Source organism: Argentina silus (genome assembly GCF_951799395.1).
Source record: "Argentina silus genome assembly, chromosome: 1".
NCBI lineage: Eukaryota > Metazoa > Chordata > Actinopteri > Argentiniformes > Argentinidae > Argentina > Argentina silus.
This window is the reverse complement of record NC_139655.1, coordinates 25,696,888-25,714,834: the sequence shown is the minus strand read 5'-3', so window position 1 is coordinate 25,714,834 and position 17,947 is coordinate 25,696,888. Positions and strand designations below refer to the sequence as shown.

At 44.5% G+C, this 17,947-nt stretch overlaps 1 protein-coding gene across 2 annotated transcripts in view; it reads right to left on the bottom strand.

Moving 5' to 3' along the window:
* Window positions 1-2,048: 2,048 nt before the first annotated feature.
* adgra3 (adhesion G protein-coupled receptor A3) overlaps window positions 2,049-17,947 on the bottom strand; it is a 30,826-nt gene continuing 14,927 nt past the window's right edge. For both annotated transcript variants that reach the window (XM_083675231.1, XM_083675232.1), the window contains 17 exons: window positions 17,821-17,892; window positions 13,300-13,371; window positions 12,703-12,774; window positions 12,236-12,396; window positions 11,464-11,677; window positions 11,184-11,348; window positions 9,464-9,665; window positions 8,453-8,602; window positions 7,750-7,908; window positions 7,373-7,576; window positions 7,051-7,258; window positions 6,742-6,950; window positions 6,331-6,455; window positions 5,957-6,080; window positions 5,241-5,386; window positions 4,709-4,804; window positions 2,049-3,879 (listed from right to left, as the gene is read on the bottom strand). In XM_083675231.1, the coding sequence (XP_083531357.1) occupies window positions 2,400-3,879; window positions 4,709-4,804; window positions 5,241-5,386; window positions 5,957-6,080; window positions 6,331-6,455; window positions 6,742-6,950; window positions 7,051-7,258; window positions 7,373-7,576; window positions 7,750-7,908; window positions 8,453-8,602; window positions 9,464-9,665; window positions 11,184-11,348; window positions 11,464-11,677; window positions 12,236-12,396; window positions 12,703-12,774; window positions 13,300-13,371; window positions 17,821-17,892 (3,859 nt within the window). In that variant the 3' untranslated portion in view covers window positions 2,049-2,399. The remainder of the gene's footprint in view (window positions 3,880-4,708; window positions 4,805-5,240; window positions 5,387-5,956; window positions 6,081-6,330; window positions 6,456-6,741; window positions 6,951-7,050; window positions 7,259-7,372; window positions 7,577-7,749; window positions 7,909-8,452; window positions 8,603-9,463; window positions 9,666-11,183; window positions 11,349-11,463; window positions 11,678-12,235; window positions 12,397-12,702; window positions 12,775-13,299; window positions 13,372-17,820; window positions 17,893-17,947) is intronic.

Genomic DNA, 17,947 nt, shown 5'->3' with positions numbered 1-17,947 from the left:
TGCAGTGCCTACCGAAAATCTAACAAGGTTCCATCAGGTTCAGATACAGTAGTCATGTAGTAAATATTGAAATAGAAACAGTCCCCGGTGCTTTATTGCTGAGGCTCAAACACCCTATCATCATACCCATATTAAAGAAATACATAATTCAGAAATTACCATACACATTTCACTACACCTCATAAGATAATGACCTGACTGCCATAATCATTACAAACACTGGTTGCTAATTTATGTTTTAATCTATATTTTCAGCCTCTAAAGTTGTGGGTAATTACGATACTGCAGGTAATATATTTATGTTCCTCTAGACAGTTAAACCCTGCTAATTGCATCCAGCACAGATGGCATGATTTTGTTGAAGATATCAATCTTCATTCCCATGGCAAGCTTCCAAAACAAGGCCAGATGCTTCTTCCAGGCGCGGTAGGCAGCGATCGGAAAATGTAAAAGATGCATCACTTGTCTGACGCTTGCCATTCTGTACCTCCCATAAGAAATGGGGCATGGATACGGTCTACAGCATCTACTAACAGGTGGGAGAGAAAATAGATTCTACCTGATGAAACACCCATCATTTTATACGCTCATTATGGTCGCCATCTCCTCACATTCATTAACTTTTAACTACTTAAAATAAATCTCAAAAGAGTTTTTCCTGACCGCATGACCAGACCAGAAATATCTTCAGGTGCAATTTATAGCCCAAAATTGGAGTTCGAGAGATCATTTGTATAGGTAAGGTCATGGGCTCAGGAAAATGTTCTGGCCCTAAACATTAACACTGTATGTTCTGTTCTATTGTTGTTCTTGTTGTTTATAGATTTCGCAAACGCACAATCTACCTCTCAGTAGACAAAGGTTTTGAGAGCTCCAAACAGCTCCATTGCATGCATTAATATTGCATATTGCATTGTTATGATTTGCTAGATACTATTTATTCATTGGTGGAGTCCAAAATAAGACAGAGTAATGGCTAAATTAATGACTGATCTTAATGGGTTAACTATTTCTCACCCAAGGCGTATCTGTGATTTTGAGACAGATTCAATTAGCTTGATGGGCTTCATAAGCTCTTAAGTTAACAGAAAAACCTGTCATCAACTTCTCTCTGACAACCTCAAAATTTATAACAGATGGGACTCCTTGGAGCCATTAGTTGAAAATCATTTTCCTTCTTGACTGGAGGTAATCACTAATCAAGCAATAACTGTTCCATACATAATTCAAAAGCACTATTACAGTTTGTCATATCCAAGATGGCCAGGCAATATATCTCTGCCTGTTGAAATGTCTTTTCTTTCTTTTGCTGTGCCCTTTGCGTAGTTTAACTGACTGAGATTGATTCACTGCAAACAAAATAAAAGACCTGAATGCATTTTTTCAGTGTGCCGCATTGTCCCTCAAATGTGGCCAAGTGGTCAGTTAGACTATGAATTCAAAGTGATCAATTTGGACGATTCCATAGCAACTGATATCAACACATGTTAACTGACAATGGCAGTCAACAGAAATGGTAAATCTTTATACACCTCATGTGTGCAATAGGTAGTCCAGTTGTCAAATCGTGTTACTTTCCCCTCTCTCTCAACCTCCCTAACAGTGATATCCAGCTGTGAATAGCTCAACGGTATGCTGTAGAGAGAGAAAGAAGAGAGCAAGATGTACCAAGGTGAGGATGTACTCCACAAATGATCCTCTTCTCTCATCGCCGATGGTGACATCTACCCCGCCCTGAGAGTCAGCTGTCAATCACACCCCATTGACGCACAAGTCGGCGGAACCCTGGAATCAAATCCAGCACTGGGAGCAGAAAAAACATCGATACAGAGCAGGACCTCGATCACAATTAAAGTGTGGCCTCTCCAGCAGAGTGGAAAAAATAAAAAGGGCCAGACAAAGTTCACAGAAAATCGAATAACTAGCTTGTCAAAGTATCCATAGACACAATGGTAACTTTTGGAAAAAATAAGCTTTGCCTCACCTTAGAACAACTCTCAAATAGCACAGGCGAGGTGGGAAATAAAAAGAAATCAATTCGGTGAATTAGAAAACTTTTGGTTTATTACGTTGAAACAAACTAGAAAATAAAAAAGACCAGCCCCAACGGGTATGCACAGGGCAACAGCACAGACCATGCAGTTTCACGTACAAAACAGAGTAACCAATCAAGATTAAGTGATATAAAAATAGACCATTTACAAAATGTCTACACAGACAGTCGAGTGGCATTCAAAATGAAAGCTTTCACATACTCAAAATATTGTGACTATTTTTCCGATACATTCTTTTCAAGAACTCTTTTAAAAATGTTACAATCTAAAAGAACAATAGAGGGAAAACAAATTCACAGTTGAGGGGAGAGCACATACTATCTCTTTGGCATGAGAAAACATTTGCTACACAGTAGTTTCGTGTTTCCATAGGCCAGTCTTAATGTTGGCTGAGCTCTCTGTGTTGATTAAGGGCATGATCTGCCCATTGTCTTTCAGTGTGCCGTTTTGCGTGGCCAGGTTGAGACCGTACGATTTGGGCTGGCCCTCCAGTTCAACATTATTGGGCTGCTTTACACTACTACTGTCTTTACTTGTGCTGGACGCAGCAGTCCCAACTCCCCCAGTTTCTCCTTCCACTACTACTGTTTCTACTCCCATTGCCCCTCCACCACCAACTGCTCCATTGCTAATGGCGCTGCCCCCTCCCTTGTCAGCGTAGCGGGAGCGTCGGGGCAGGCTTGTGCTAGCATCACTGCTGTCCTGTTGGAGCTGGCTCTGGTGGCGCTCCCTGTACGCCATGTAGGCTGCCCGACGGCTACTCCGAGCCTGCTGGCTGTCATGGTGATGGTGGTACCGCCTGTGGGAGGCGCTCTGTACACTGCCATCCACGCTGGTGGGCACGTCATAGGCATACTCCCGCAGCACTGTGAGCCGACTGGCCCGGTGGGCTCGTGCTCTGTTCTTGTGGTGCCGGCCCGCATGTCCGTTAGCGGCAACGATGGGATTGTTGTTATTGTTGACAGGGCGAAACTGTACCTCAACAGGTGCCACATGCATTTTTATTTCGTTGTCCACTGAATGCTCCGTCAGGCTATTGTCCAAGAGGGCCGCACCATTAGTCGGTGCAGGCAGGGGGATAGCTTTACATTGGGCCGCCTCTGCGTGCAGATTGGTCAGCTTGCTGCCCTGGGCAGAGTTGCGCATGCTGAGGGCACTCTTATTGGTGCAGGAGGACTCTGCACTGCTGTGGGTGCACTTAGATGCTTCACCATTGACCCTGCCAACCGATCCCGCCACCGATGCTGTACCGGTCCCTGGAGGCGGCAGTAGAGCGTCCTCCTGTGCTGAGTAGGCCCGTCTCCCGGGGCAACAGGCCTGGGCCCAGTGGTGCCTCATGTCTTGCCTGTTCACACAATGGTGCGCCACCATGAATGCCCCCAGAGCCAGCGCCACCACACCAAACAGGCAAGAGAAAGCCAGGTCAGCCGGCCGCTCCTGGGACACAGCCATAGCCCCGAACACCCAGAGTGCTGCATAGAGCCCCAGGGCGGCTGCTACACCCAGGAGTTGAACTGCGAACGTGTGTTCATTCTCCAGGGCTGATAGGGGCATGGCATGGGGGGCAGACACTGAGGAGGAGGAGGCCTCGTGGGGCTGGAGGTGGATGTGGAGGGGGTGGTGGGCTGCTGAGCCCTCTAGTCCAGCTTCACTGCCACCTGCCAGTCGCTGCTGCTCCTCTGCGGGTTCCTTGAGCTCATAACGGCGCTCGGGGTGGCGGCGCAGCTGGAGCAGGATACTGAGGAAGTACATGCAGTCTACGAACGTGATAAAGCTGACAGGGCCGTAGAAGGCCCCCAGGCTGGGCTCCCACGCCATCCAGCAACTGGGAGGAGAACACAGATGGAAAATGTCATCAGTATTCACATATACAGATCTATACACTCACACTGCATATCTTTATTTTCTTTACTTACGTAAGTAACATTCACCAAAGTATTTAAATTCTGGCATCTTAAAATCACTCTTGGCAACTGCAGTTAAAGTGAGCTAAATTAACATTGTACCACACATCAAATTTAAGCCACACCCATTCACTAATCATCCATATATGCATCAACACCATCTCTATCTTATTGAATCAGGAAAAACGTCCAACTTTTGCTTTCCATTTTCTGAGTATCTGTTCTGTAATATTCAACGGAGTGGGTTCGATTTGTCTCGGTAGCTGGAAATTAATTAAACTCCTAAGACTTCAGATAGATACAGGTCCAGATTTCCAAATTACTCATCATGGTTATACAACCCAAACAGCTGCCACCATAAAGAGGGAGAGAGAGAGAGTCCCTCTTTATCTCTCTCTCCCTCTCCCTCTCTTTATGGTGGCAGTGAGAGAACACTGGAGCAGCAAACTGGCAGCACACTCAAGGTGCGTAGACACACTATAAATAGAGTTCCATAATTAGGCTCTCAGAACTTCACAGGGACTCAACTTTCCCTACCCCCACACAAAATGTCTTTGTGGCCAGTTGATAACAAAAGCAATTTCTCATGAGTCTATAATGTAAAGGCTGTGGAGTGGTCTTAATATAGACATAGACATAAGCCCTGCTGCTGAGATAAAATGTGACAGCATTCTTATAATTGCGAACAGTGGATTATAAGGAGCTCTAATTGGTTTCCATACAATGTGACAGCAGGCTGGCACTACTTACTATTGCGCATTACTCCGGCTGCCGTAGTTCTTGATGTTGGCAGCAGCAGTAATGCCACAGACAATGATGGGTATCCCTCCGCCTATTAAGTAGAACCTGTTATGAAAAAGCAATCGAAAAAAATAAATTATTCCCCGCACAAACTGGTAATCATTTGATGGCAGAGGGGGCTTGGATGACTCAGACAGGATCCTATACTGACACCATGTGGTGGAACTTACGCCAACACACAGTAAGTTCATAGACCTCTTTCCATCGTGACTGAGACAAAAGGATCACATCCAAAGTGGTTACGGTAAGAATAATACTTAGCAACTTAAATGTAGGTTGAGTGTAACTATTTTGACCTCCTCCTCGTTTTTGCACTGATGTGAAAACACTGGACTGGTGAAAGCAAATTCCTGGTCAGCATCCACCATTACTTCTCAGTGTTTTCAGCACGGTTAAGGAAAGGAGGGGGGGGGGGGGATATTTAGACTATAAACATGTCCTTTTAGTAACAGTGCATTGTGGGAGTAGTCATTTTTTTTACCTCAGCATGGGGCGTGGCGGGGGCGGGGGCTCATCCAGTTCTTCATAACGCTTGGCCTTGCGGGTCACCTGCTTGTAAATGTTGCGAGCAGTCACACCCACCCAGAGAGCCGTGGCCAGGGTGGAGTAATGCAGCACGATACCCACCTGAGAAAGATCACCACACTTTCACATCAAATACAGATTATAATGCTGAATATATGTATCTTGGGCAAGAGTGAGCTTTCCTGGATCATTTTAGACAGATTTGCATAAAAAGACAAGATAGGCTCTGGGGTATGACCTCACGCCCGTGATGACATTGATGAACTTTCACCAAAGACACTGTAGCAAACAAGAGCATCCAATCGTTTTACTGCCGTCCGACAAGATGGCAGAGTGCATGCGCACTCTCATATTCAACTCTCTCATATGCAATATCAGTGTGGAAAATTCACTAACAAAGTAGGCCCTCCCAGCTGAATTCCATATGGAAAACAGCTACATTCCAAAAAAAAATATTTTTTTGAGCCCTTTATGTAAAGTCCAATGAATAAATAAAACAACCTAGTGCAGCTCTGCATGGGGTCTCAACTTCCTTCAGTGCAAGAAAAAGTCAATACATCCGAGACACAGATTTGCCTCTGCAACATCTGAGATCCTTATAACATTGAGAGGTGTCGGCTCTAAGCAAGGACAGACATCGGCACACCAGGGGTAGGGTGGGAGAATACTCACTGCTTGGCACACGCTGGCGTAGCGTGTTTGATTGATGCCCCCCACGAAGACACCACAGGTGAGGAAAATGTGGAGGCTCAAGTTGACTAGCATGTGCCAGCATTTGCGGCTGATCCGGACAGTCCTGCAGATGAACATTGCATTAGCATATACCATCCCACACCGGGACTCAATACCTTGCACACAGTGGTACACCGTACTCAGAGACCCCATCATAAACACTATACCAAAGAAGCTTATGCTGTTTTTGAAGGCAACAATACTTGAGGTCATCAAGTCTACTGTGCCAGGCTAAAATAGCTAAGATTATTTCCACTATATGCAGCAGGAGTTTGTGTTGGTAGATAGCAGGTGTGTGACAGTAGAGCTTTTACCTGTGGTGGTAGATGTAGCTGACTATGATGGCCAGCAGACAGAGTATGAGAACGAAAGCTGTGGCATAGATGACTGGATGGAGAAACTTGATGCTCGGGGAGAAATACTCCACCCCACTCAGATCCTGTAAGAGACACATAACATGTCATAATGGCACAATAACACCATCTCCACTTCAAGACAACAACCAATGTGTAACCAAAGGTAGCCTTGCATAGATAAACCAGGATGTACTATTTAAATGCCAACAGGAATGGTTTGTTAAAACAAATGCTTGTGTAAATGAATTACTGCTACAATTCATGAACGCTCTGATATGAAGACAATGCTGAAAAGGTATTGATAAGAGAACATTCCTGCAGATCCGGGGAATAATCTCAGCTTGGCACAAAATGGACCATACTTCTTACCATGAGCAGGGCGTAGTTGCTGAGCGAGTCGCAGGACAGGGTGGTGAAGTTGTCATGGTGGCCCAGGATGCGGCATCCCTCGGTCTGCCAGCCTCCCTGCCCGCCCAGCAGGCTGAAGTTCCAGAAGGCGGGCACTGCGTCCGAGCCATGGGCGAACCGCCGCAGGGTGGCATTCACAGGGCTCTGCAGGCCGCGCAAGGGGAAACCCTCTAACCCACACAAAAAAAGAGGTCAGGAAAACAGAACTCATATGCACACACGACCATACAGTTATAGTTGTTACTGTCAAAGGGTAGACTTGGGACTGACCTATCTTAGCCAGAAGAACAGGGGTTGCCACACTCCTCCTCTTTCCCCCATCAGCCAACAAGGTGGAGTTACCCGTGGAAGGGAAGAGCTTGCCGTTGCGGAAGGCCAGCAGGTGGAGTTTGTAGACAGCCTCGTCGGCCTGGCCCGGGATGGAGTACTGGGAGAACAGAGAGGGAGGCAGCTGCAGGGACGCCTCCACTATGGTGTTCTGGAGAGAGAGAGAGAGAGAGAGAGAGAGAAGGGGGGAGAGAGAGTCAACCAGGGGGGTTTCATTCTGTCCGCAGTTGTTCCCAAGCTGTGTGCTTCATATATAGGTACTGACTTTGAGGGCAAGGCTGGAGAGGGTGCTGGTGACGTTGCACTTGAAGCTGAACTGGAGGTCGTGGTTGACATCCAAGTCGATGCGGGGGCCGAGGTCACGCAGACCCATGCGCTCTGGGGTGGGCCGCTGGAAGACCGTGCACGTCATGCCATTAAAGCTGCCGGCTTTGATGGCATGGGCTTCCAGGGCTATATTGTGGGCGTTCTAGAAGAAAAAAACAGCAACATTTGAACACTTTAAATTGATCATATCCATTTGGTCAAATTAACAGTTTGAGTCCAACCTACAAGTGGTGACCGTCTAATGTCAGATTTCTGTTTTACATTCACTGATATATTAGAACTATTGATATGATCTGGTGTGTTATTTGGACTCACAGTGGAGTAGGCTTGGGCACTGGCGAGGCGGTGTACAGCGATCCTTTGGAGACACTCCACGATGCGAGAGCAGGCCCTGGCCTCACACTGAGCCATCCACAACACCCTCTCATCAGCCAACATCAAGTTACTGGAGATGTCCACCATCACGTCCCCTAACTGAGACACACAGACAAACAGTCAGAATGCAAAACACACTAACACGAGGCTATGAACAACACACTCACAAACGCACGCACGCATGCACGCACGCACACACACACACACACACACACACAAACGCACGCACGCATGCACGCACACACACACACACACACACACACACACACACACACACACACACACACACACGCCCCCTCCAGCTGAACATCTAGCCAACATTGTGATAATTGCTGTGGAATTACTCGAATTGGAGCCTTTTGTTCTTAGTGCTCTTTCCACGTAGTTCCTTTGACTGCTGAGTGAGAGCACAGGTCTCTCTCCAGGTGGGACATTTTCACCCTTAACCAGCTGTTTAACCCCTTAACCAGCTGTCCAGGTGCATCGCTGACAGCCTTCTCTATAGAAATCCGGCAGGCAGAAAAACCTGATCTGCCCATTTCAGAAAGAAATCATATCTTTGTTCCTTTGACCCTATCTCTGGGGGCACAAATGTGTGTGTATGTACTGAATGTTGATTATATAAATGTCTATTAGGACCCACCTCCTTGTACTTCTCTGCAAACTTGCCAAACTTCTCAATCATCTCAGCTACAAATATGACATCCATCTTGTCTGAGAAGTTGGCAGCATCCACGGTGTAGACGAGCAACTGACGGGCAGTGGTCACTGCATTGGTCAGGTTCAGAGGCATCTATGACCAAAGAGAGAAAGATGTAAATTGAGTAAAAAGATGGACAAAGGTTGAAATTAACAGTTAGAGGGGGAGAAAGAAATTGAATTTATGAGTAGAGAGAGACAAGAAATTAGAGAAAAGACACAATCGAACAGCGAGAACCAGAGAGGAGAGATACAGAGAGATATTCAGCAGCAATACTGGGACGTCAGACACTTGTGATCTCCCGCCTTGACTGCTGCAACGCATTCTTGGCCGAGCTCCCCGCCTCCGCCATCAGACCTCTGCATCTCATCCAGAATGCTGCCGCCCGTCTGGTGTTCAATCTCCCCAAGTTCTCCCATGTCACCCCCCTCCTTTGCACCCTTCACTGGCTCCCGGTAGCAGCTCGCATCAGATCCAAGACCCTGGTGCTCGCCTACCAGGAGGCGAAGGGAACAGCCCCTCCCTACTTGCAAGCAATGGTCAGCCCCGAACCCCTGCCCGATCACTCCACTCTTCCATCTCGGCTGGCTATGGATGCAGCAGTCACACTACTCGGTCACGGCTTTTCACTGTCCTGGCACCCTGCTGGTGGAACGAGCTTCCCACTGCTGTCAGGACCGCAGAGTCACTACCTATCTTCCGCCGTAGATTGAAGACCCATCTCTCCAGGCTACATCTTAACTGTCCCTCCTAAAGACCTTTTCATCCCCACTACCCCCCTGTACAGTTTCTCTACTGTAAATATATGAATTAAAAAAAAGCATTGATAGCATAGATTTCTTTTTCTTATGATGACTGATGGATAGATGATTCACTTACTTAGACAAATGTATTTGCTGTAAGTCGCTTTGGATAAAAGCTTAAATGCCAAAAATGCAAATATAACGTCATTACCTGGTTGATGATGTAAAGGACGCGGGTGACATCTTTCTGGTACTGGCAGCGGGAGTAGTCCTCCTCAGCCCAGAGGCCCCCGCGGTCACAGTGCCTCCACGCCCGCCGCTCGTCACCTGAGGAGCCAGAGTAGATGCCCGCGCCTGACGCCAGCCTGTTACAGGGCAGGTAGGCCGTGATGCCCGCCAGGCTGCGTGGCCACCTGGAGGGAGGGAGGAAGAGAGGGATGATGAGAGGAGGAGAGTTAGTGACATCTAAGAGGAGTTGAACCATTATGTGCTTATGTTGATGGTGAACATTTAGAAAATACAATAAAGTTTATTCAAAGCCATGAGGGAATTGGTCAAGTAAATGAAATTGCATTTGCCCTGAGTAAGTAATGGGACAGTGAAACATGTTTTTCTTCTTTTGGCTCTATACTCAAAAGGTTTGGATTTGAAATCAAACAATTACTATAAAAGGTCAAAGTAGAGTTTCTCAGGTTTTATTTGAGGGTATTTATGTACAGTATTTGTTTCACCATTTAGAAACACTTTTTATACATAGTCCCCCTATTTCATGGCACCAAAAGTAATGGGACAATTGGCTTGACAGGTATTTCTGGTAAGCCAGGTGTGTTCCGTCACATCATGTGTGCAGGCATAAGAGAGCTCTCAACGTCTAGTATTGATTCTAGGCTTTGCGTTTGCCTTTGCTATTGGATTCTGTCAACATGAGGACCAAATAGGTGTCAATGAAAGTCAAGGAAGCCATTATTAGGCTGAAAAATCAGCCAAAAACATAGCCAAAACCTTAGGCTTACCAAAATGAACAGTTTGGAACATCATTATAAAAGAAGAAAAAAAAGCACTGAGCAGCTTAGCAATCACAAACAGGCTGGTAGGCCAAGGAAGACTTCTACAGTGGGTGATTGAAGACTGCTCACCACAATTAAGAAAAACCCCAAAACAACTGTCCCACAGATCAGTAACACTCTCCAGGAGGTAGGCTTGAATGTATCAGAGACTACCATCTGCAGAATATGTCACCAGCCAGACTACAGAGGCTTTACTGCAAGGTGCAAACCCCTAGTTATCCTAAAAAAGGATGGTCAGGTTACAGTTTGCTAAAAAGTACTTAAAAAGCCTGCAGAGGTCTGGAAAAAGGTCTTGTGGACAGATGAGATGAATATTATCATGTATCTGAGTGATTGAAAGTGGAAAGTTTGGAAAAAAAAGGATCTGCCCAAGCAGTGGAAAGTTCTTGACTTTAAGAAAAAGACCTCAAAACAAACAACTAAAGATGGCTGCAGTACAGGCCTGGCAGCATCACCAGAGAAGATACCCAGTGTCTGGTGGGGTCAAACATGAGAGCTTAATTTGGACATATCAATCTGCCACATTACTTTTGGTGCCCTGAGATAGGGGGACAATGTATACAGTGTGTCATGTATAAATGGTGAAACCAATATGTACACAAATACCATCAAATAAAAGCTGAGAAGCTATACTTTAACCTCATAGTAATTGTTTGATTTCAAATCCAATTTTAATATAGGGAAAAATGCTTCAATTACCTACGCAAGGCACTGTATTTCTCCATCTGATCTAGTCTAAAAACAGCCACTAGTGGGTGCCACAGTGCTGAGGTTTTTACACAAACAGAAGGGCTCAAACTCAGCACCTACTCATTCATACACATAAAGGAGCTGGTAAGGTTTCTTCAATGTATGGCCACTCACCTGAACTCTCCCTTGTTGTTAGACACCCTGTCCGGTGGGCAGTACTTGGCAGAACTCTCTAGAACCACAATATGGACATGACGAGTGTTGTTCCCTCTGCTTGTCCGCACCCGGCACTCCCAGTTCCCCGTAGAACCGGGCTGGATGTTGGAGATGGTCAATGCACTGCACGAACAGATAGGAGAATGGTTATATAAAAAAGTTACAGTAAGTTCTAAAAACCTGCTTTGTGAAATACAACTGTCTTGAGCACATAATGAATTCAGTCATATTTTCTAACCTGGCAATGAGCGAGCAGTTCTGCACCATGCTCTTCTCGATGAAGATGCCCTGGTCGGCGTTAGGCTCCACAATGCGCCCATCTTGGTACCACAGCACTTGCATGTCCTCCGCCACGAAGGAGGCCTGGCACTGGAAGGGCAGGCTGTCCCCCTGGAACACAATCTGCCGCTGGGACGGCGTCAGCTGGAAGGAGGGCAGCTCCAGGGGCGCGTCTGGGAAAGAATGAGGGAGAAAGGAGAGGAACAGGTTGGAGGTCAATGGCTATTGGACATAAATTGAGAACAGCAAAATGAGAAAAAATGACATGGGACAATTCTCTCTCTCAATTAACTGGAAGGATAGATCCTATTAGTCATTCTGGTCATGTGGTAACACTTGTAAAGGCTGTACCATATATTTCGTAACCCTTCCCTGAGACAAGTGCCATACTGATAAGACATGAGCAAGTACAAACGAAGACTGCAATGGCCTTCCCTCATCTCCTGTACCTCTGCACATCCTTTCCCAAAAACACCAACCACTCCAAAACAGGCCTCAAAGTCAATGTATGACTGAGGTTGAGATTAAAAAGTTGTGTATGTACATATCTGCCTTGTCTAGGAATGTATCTATGGGGGTATGTGTGCACGTAAGGTACATTCTTAAGTGAGGAGCTCAGATGTGTGTGTGCGTGCGTACATAAGTGTTTGAATGTTTCTGTGTACCAAAAACAGTGTGTGTGTGTGTGTGTGTGTGTGTGTGTGTGTGTGTGTGTGTGTGTGTGTTCTTACCACAGGTGAGTAGTTCTGGCTTGATGGAGGTGATGAGCTGATCCTGTAGGGAGCTGGGGTAGGAGCACTTGGTGTCCTTCACTACAACGTTTTTGTCTTTGATCCAGCGTAGCAGCCACAGCAGGTTGCAGTCACACAGCAGGTACGGCGTCTGAAACTCCCTGAGGAATCATGGGAACACAGAGAGAAGTAAGGGGAAGTCTGCAAAATGGTATTGCCTGACCATTACTTGAATAACCGTTACAAAATAATGAAAACTCGCCACAGCTACAGATTCCACTGTGATTGAACAACTTAACTATTAGTAAGATTAATTCTACAGTTATAAAATAAATGCTCTAATCAAACCCTAAATACATTGACCCAGAAAAAGTATTACATTTCAGCAATATGGTGGATGTCAGATATATGCTAACTGGTACATAGTTGCCCTTTGTTGTCTGGAATAAAGTGTAAATTGCACTTACAATGTTTTCAAAGAGACCAAACTGTCAAAGGTCCCTTGAGCCAATGATGAAAACATATTTCCTGACAAGTTTCTGAAAAGAAGACGAGGGTTATCAATCACCTATTGAGTATCTGTCACATCACACAATCCCAACCCAGACACAAGCTGTCATTCTAAACTCCATTGAGATGTCCAAGAATATCTCAATACTCAAATTTATGATAGGGAAGAGGATGTACGCTAATGGGTGCAGCTGTTGCACTAGGCCCTAAGGGGGAAACCAAGGGTAATATGTTAATCTCCCTGCACCTGCCACCATTTCCTGGTGTTCTGAGCAGGCCAATTACTTTCAGGTGCTTGGGCCAAGTGTTTTACTATCAAACTGATGTCCTTATCAAGGACTTACATAACTGAACGATATTCTGAGGGAAATGAGCCAAACAATTTGAGAAAGGAATGCAACACTGCATCTTGCAAAGTAACCATGCTTAATTGATACATGTTTCAGTCAGTGATCTTCATGAGAGTAGACTTGTGTACCCCTGCTTCTGTGTAGCAATGCTACAATGCAACCGTTTACCCTTGCAAAACAATAAAAAGAAAAACAATTACTTACAGTCTGACCAGACTTGTGAGGCCCTTGAAGATATCCACGTTGAGACAGCCAATGCGATTGTTGGATAAGTCTCTACAGAAAACATTGAAAATGAAGGTTCAAGTTCATTTCTGTTTTGATTTACAGAAACACAACTATCATAATTTTCATCAACATCATGTAGCATTGCAAATTGTATAATAAATTGGACACGACCATGGGACTTGAGTCAAACCACATCATGTGGTGACTCAGTAAGTTGCAGGGAATGTAAGCTCAGGTCAACAAACTGAGGTAAATGAGGAAACTCCAGCCCAGTACCTGAAAGAGACAGGCTGAGGCAGGGATAGAAGTTTTTCATTTTTGTCAGTTTTACAACTTTTCAAGGTGATTGCGGATGATGTCTGTGTTCACCTCGGAGGGGTTTTCCACATGAAAGCTTGAGTAACACACAAGAGGTGATTAATCTGTTATGATTAATATCAAACACGTCAAAGTGTGTGTTCCTTTTCTCGCCAGGACTTGACATGATGTCTCTGGCAAATGTCATGCAGTGTAAATCTATGATTATGAGGACCTTTGTGAAGAGACTTTTGTGTGAGAATTAAGACAACATCACGAAAAAATCTACAAAAAAATTGAAGTGACTCAGATCAGATCAGACCTAACCAGTCTAAATGAGCCAGTATTCTGACAGTCTGAGAACTGACAGTCACTTTAAATAAACATGTCTGATAAATGACTCAAATGTGAAGTTCACAAGGGGTATGAAATTGAAAGTTTAAATGTAACTGTTCATATAGTAATGTTATCAACTAAATGCTTTATGAGCCTCAGCAATATTCCTGGGAAAGCCTGATAGCTAGTAGCTACAACCACCACCCAGAGCTTGGTTCCAGAGGTATCACAGAGCTAGCAAACACATATTGAGGAAAAATGGCTAGAAAATAACTGGAGCATAAGTAAACATCCTAGTGTTTGTTTAATTATTGTTGTGGGTGCCTAGGTGGCAGCTGCGGAATTTACTGTGAGGTTATTAGTTCCGCTTGGCCCCCCAAAAAAAGAAACTTTTGCTGGCTTGCCAGGTCATGCTGGCAATCTGTGTCAGAGGAGGGATAACCTAGTGGGGGGGTACTTCCTTAGCTAAAGGGATAAACTTTTATCCAGCATTATCAGTTTAGATGATTCAGCTCTCGCAGTTAAGAATACAGTGTGATGTCGAAGGAGCTCACGTGTTGAGAGAGAGAGTTGTCCCTAGTAGATGTCTTCGATTGTCATCAGTACATCACCATCATCAATGGTAACAGTAGCGACAGTATTTTCAATCAGGAAACTTGAAGATTCAAGTTTTGGCCAGAAAAAAAACCAATAAAAGTCTCTAATCTATCCCCTTTCTTGTCTTTATGTTTTCTATTCTATATAGGCCTACAGGACTAGTATTCACCATATTTAAATCCAGTAAGTTGACCATAAGAAAGGATTCAAAGTTACAGCAGAGCCCAACATCACAGTACAGAAGACAGAGTGAGCTCAGTTGTTGTGATATGAGCAGATGTAAAAATAGCTCTGTGTAACAAGGCTGGGCCAACTACTATTCAGCTGTCGGTGGAATGCAGAGGCTAGGGTGGTGGTGGTGGTGGATGGGTGGGGGAGGGGGGAGGGGGGGTTAGAGCTAGGCTCCTTTAGAGCTCTCCCCAGGTTACCTACAGTGCTGCCCCTCACCCCACCCCACCCAGACAGCTGTCTGGGACCGCCAGGCACCGTCTGACTGATCCCAAATCAGATGTTCGTCTCATGACGAAAGGACATGGTTCTAGATGCCAGCCTAAGTTTGATTCTAAGCCCAGGACTCACTCGCTGGTTTGAAATGGGCTTACTATGTACACTGTTATGAACATGTAGAGGGTACTTCGACAATCAGACTTACGATTTAACACAAATTTATCTCAAATAGTGAAGTCATGTAGAATGTACTGTTGATTGAACCTCTTCTTCCTCCTAGAACATCCCATGTCTTACTTCCCTCCCTTTTGCCATCTCTTTCTGTCTCTCTGCTTGACAAGATGGGTAAAAGAATCAGCCTTGGTCCGAGTGGCATGTCTTAAAATGAGTAGAAATCAAATTAGGTGCTTTGAAGAGTGGTAGGACAGATGGGAGGAATTAAAGATTGGCTGGAGCAGAGAGAAGAGAGAACACTGCATGTCTTTGTTAGGAGTCTTTGCTACTGACTGTGTTAGGAGAGAGGGAGAGCGTGTATTTTCATGTTCTCAGTGCCAATTAACTCCATCACACTTTTCCAGAAGCTGAGCAGAGGGTGTTATTCATGCCAACAGTCACTACTGGGCTTCTGTTTATATCCAGCCCAAGACACTTTTACCTCAGCTGCTCTCCCACTTTTGCTGGAGGAATATGCTGGAATGGCTGAATAAAGCAACACATTTTGCGTCAAGAGTAAATGGAGACACAGGAACAGATAAACAACTTATATCTATTGACAAAAACATTTTGTAAAAAGTGCTTTGTCATTTCACATAGAAAAAAACCTACATCAATAGATATCCACTGAAAGTTAATTTAACCTTGACAAAAGAATATGCTAGATAAAATGGACTGCTGGGTGATATACAGAATCTATAGGATAGCGTAAAGTTCGACTGTTGGTTATAAAATGGCTGTGGCATGACAAGGGAAAATTAAGCTGTCTAAGCCAAGGAGATGACAACCTTCCTGTCTCATTCACTGTCCGTACCAGCAGCCAAATTCAAGTTTATGTTGGCAGGCACTGGCCAGTATTAGATGATTCCAATGCATACACACAGTCTCTCATTCCAACACACACACACACACACATATACATATACACACACATATACACACACATATACACACACATATATACACACACACACACACACACACACACACACACACACACACACACACACACACACACACACACACACACACCTTTCCTTGCGTGTATGAAAGTGGATAGGGCCTCATACTGTCTCGAGTGGTCCCTGGCAGGAGCCCAAGGGGGCTTGTGAACTGTAGGAATAGAACACCACTTTACAGCAGTCCCTTATAGCCACTTATAGACCAGACCAGACTATTAGGCACTGAAATGGTTGTCCATAGCCATCACCAGTCACAACATCCAGAATCAGTATACGATATAGTGTCAATTAAAATTAAAATAATGCTCCCAAAGAAATGATGTCACAAAAATCTTCATTGTGAGTATGAATGCAACTGGCTCCAGGTCTATTGCGTCACATGACCTACACGACACATGTAATGTTTCACACATAGAGGGCTCCAATTTGCGTTTAGTGGTGCGCAGCCCTAAAACCATGTGCAAAGACCATTTTGTCACCTCAAGATATGTCTGCATTGACCAACACAAACGTTGCACCAATATGCGATAGGTGATACATAGATAGATAGATAATTCAATAATTAACAATAGGCAACAATAGACACTTATTTGATCAGAATGGGAATGGCAGTGGTCAGGGATAATCCCTCATACCACCAGTACATCCTCTACAAATATGTGGAAGCAGGCCTAGTGTATTCTCGTGTTACTAAATTCTGAAAAGCTATATTCCCTAAGACACTGAATGACCAATGTTGCATACATCAATCGCCTCGCTCTCTCTACCAATTACTATTAAAATCATGCAACCGTGCATGTCTTTGATAGGGTACAAAATCAAAGAGGAGAATATCCTAAACATTATAGTCCATTACAGGAAAACATGCATACCTACTTCATAGAAAATGCACTTGAAGAGCATTTACGCACAAACTAAACAGGTGGCTTTTAGAATCATCCTGAAAGTTGTCTTCAATCCATGGTAATACTGGGAGGGGAGAATAATATAAACTAGTATACAACAGGCCTTTAAGTCCTATTAAGTCTAACCCCTACACTGCATGATCGCCCCCACTGATCATTGGAAGTGTGCACATTGCTGTTCGCATTGTTCAAACAACCACGTTGTGTATGCGCTCCACAATGATCCAGTGATATATTTATTTTACGTTGATTATCCACTATTGCCAGCAAGCAAGCGATAATTGCCTATTTATTTCGCTGAAGCAAATGATAAATACATGAGAAAAGTTGTGACATGTTCATTAAACCTGAAGACTTGCAGGTTGAATTTGGCGGGCCTCTGTAGGCTTGTTGCATGATTGATTATGATATAATAAACACTTCAGCTCATTAGTTGCCTACAACTCTAAGTATGGTAATCTTATTTGTCAACAAATAAAATAATTATCCATTCCAACATTCACAGTGAAAGCCTGATTGGCGAGGGCAATGGACATCTTCATATCATATACAATTATCCCCACCCACTCAGAGGAGACCTGCTCGCCGCCTCTTCGCTAACTGAAACTCATATCAACTAAACTTTGTTGTGCACAGCACACTTTTAGTGGAAGCAAACTGCAGCCCAGAATCTATACATTGTCAAATCATATTACAAATCATATAATGATGACAGCAATAGTGGTACTATTATTACTTACAGTCTTTTGAGAGACAGCAGTCCAAGAAAAGCCCCTGGTTCAATGCGACTGATGATGTTGTTCCGCATGTCCCTGTGGATGACATACATGAGAGTAAAATAGAAGAAAATACAGAGGATTACAGTGA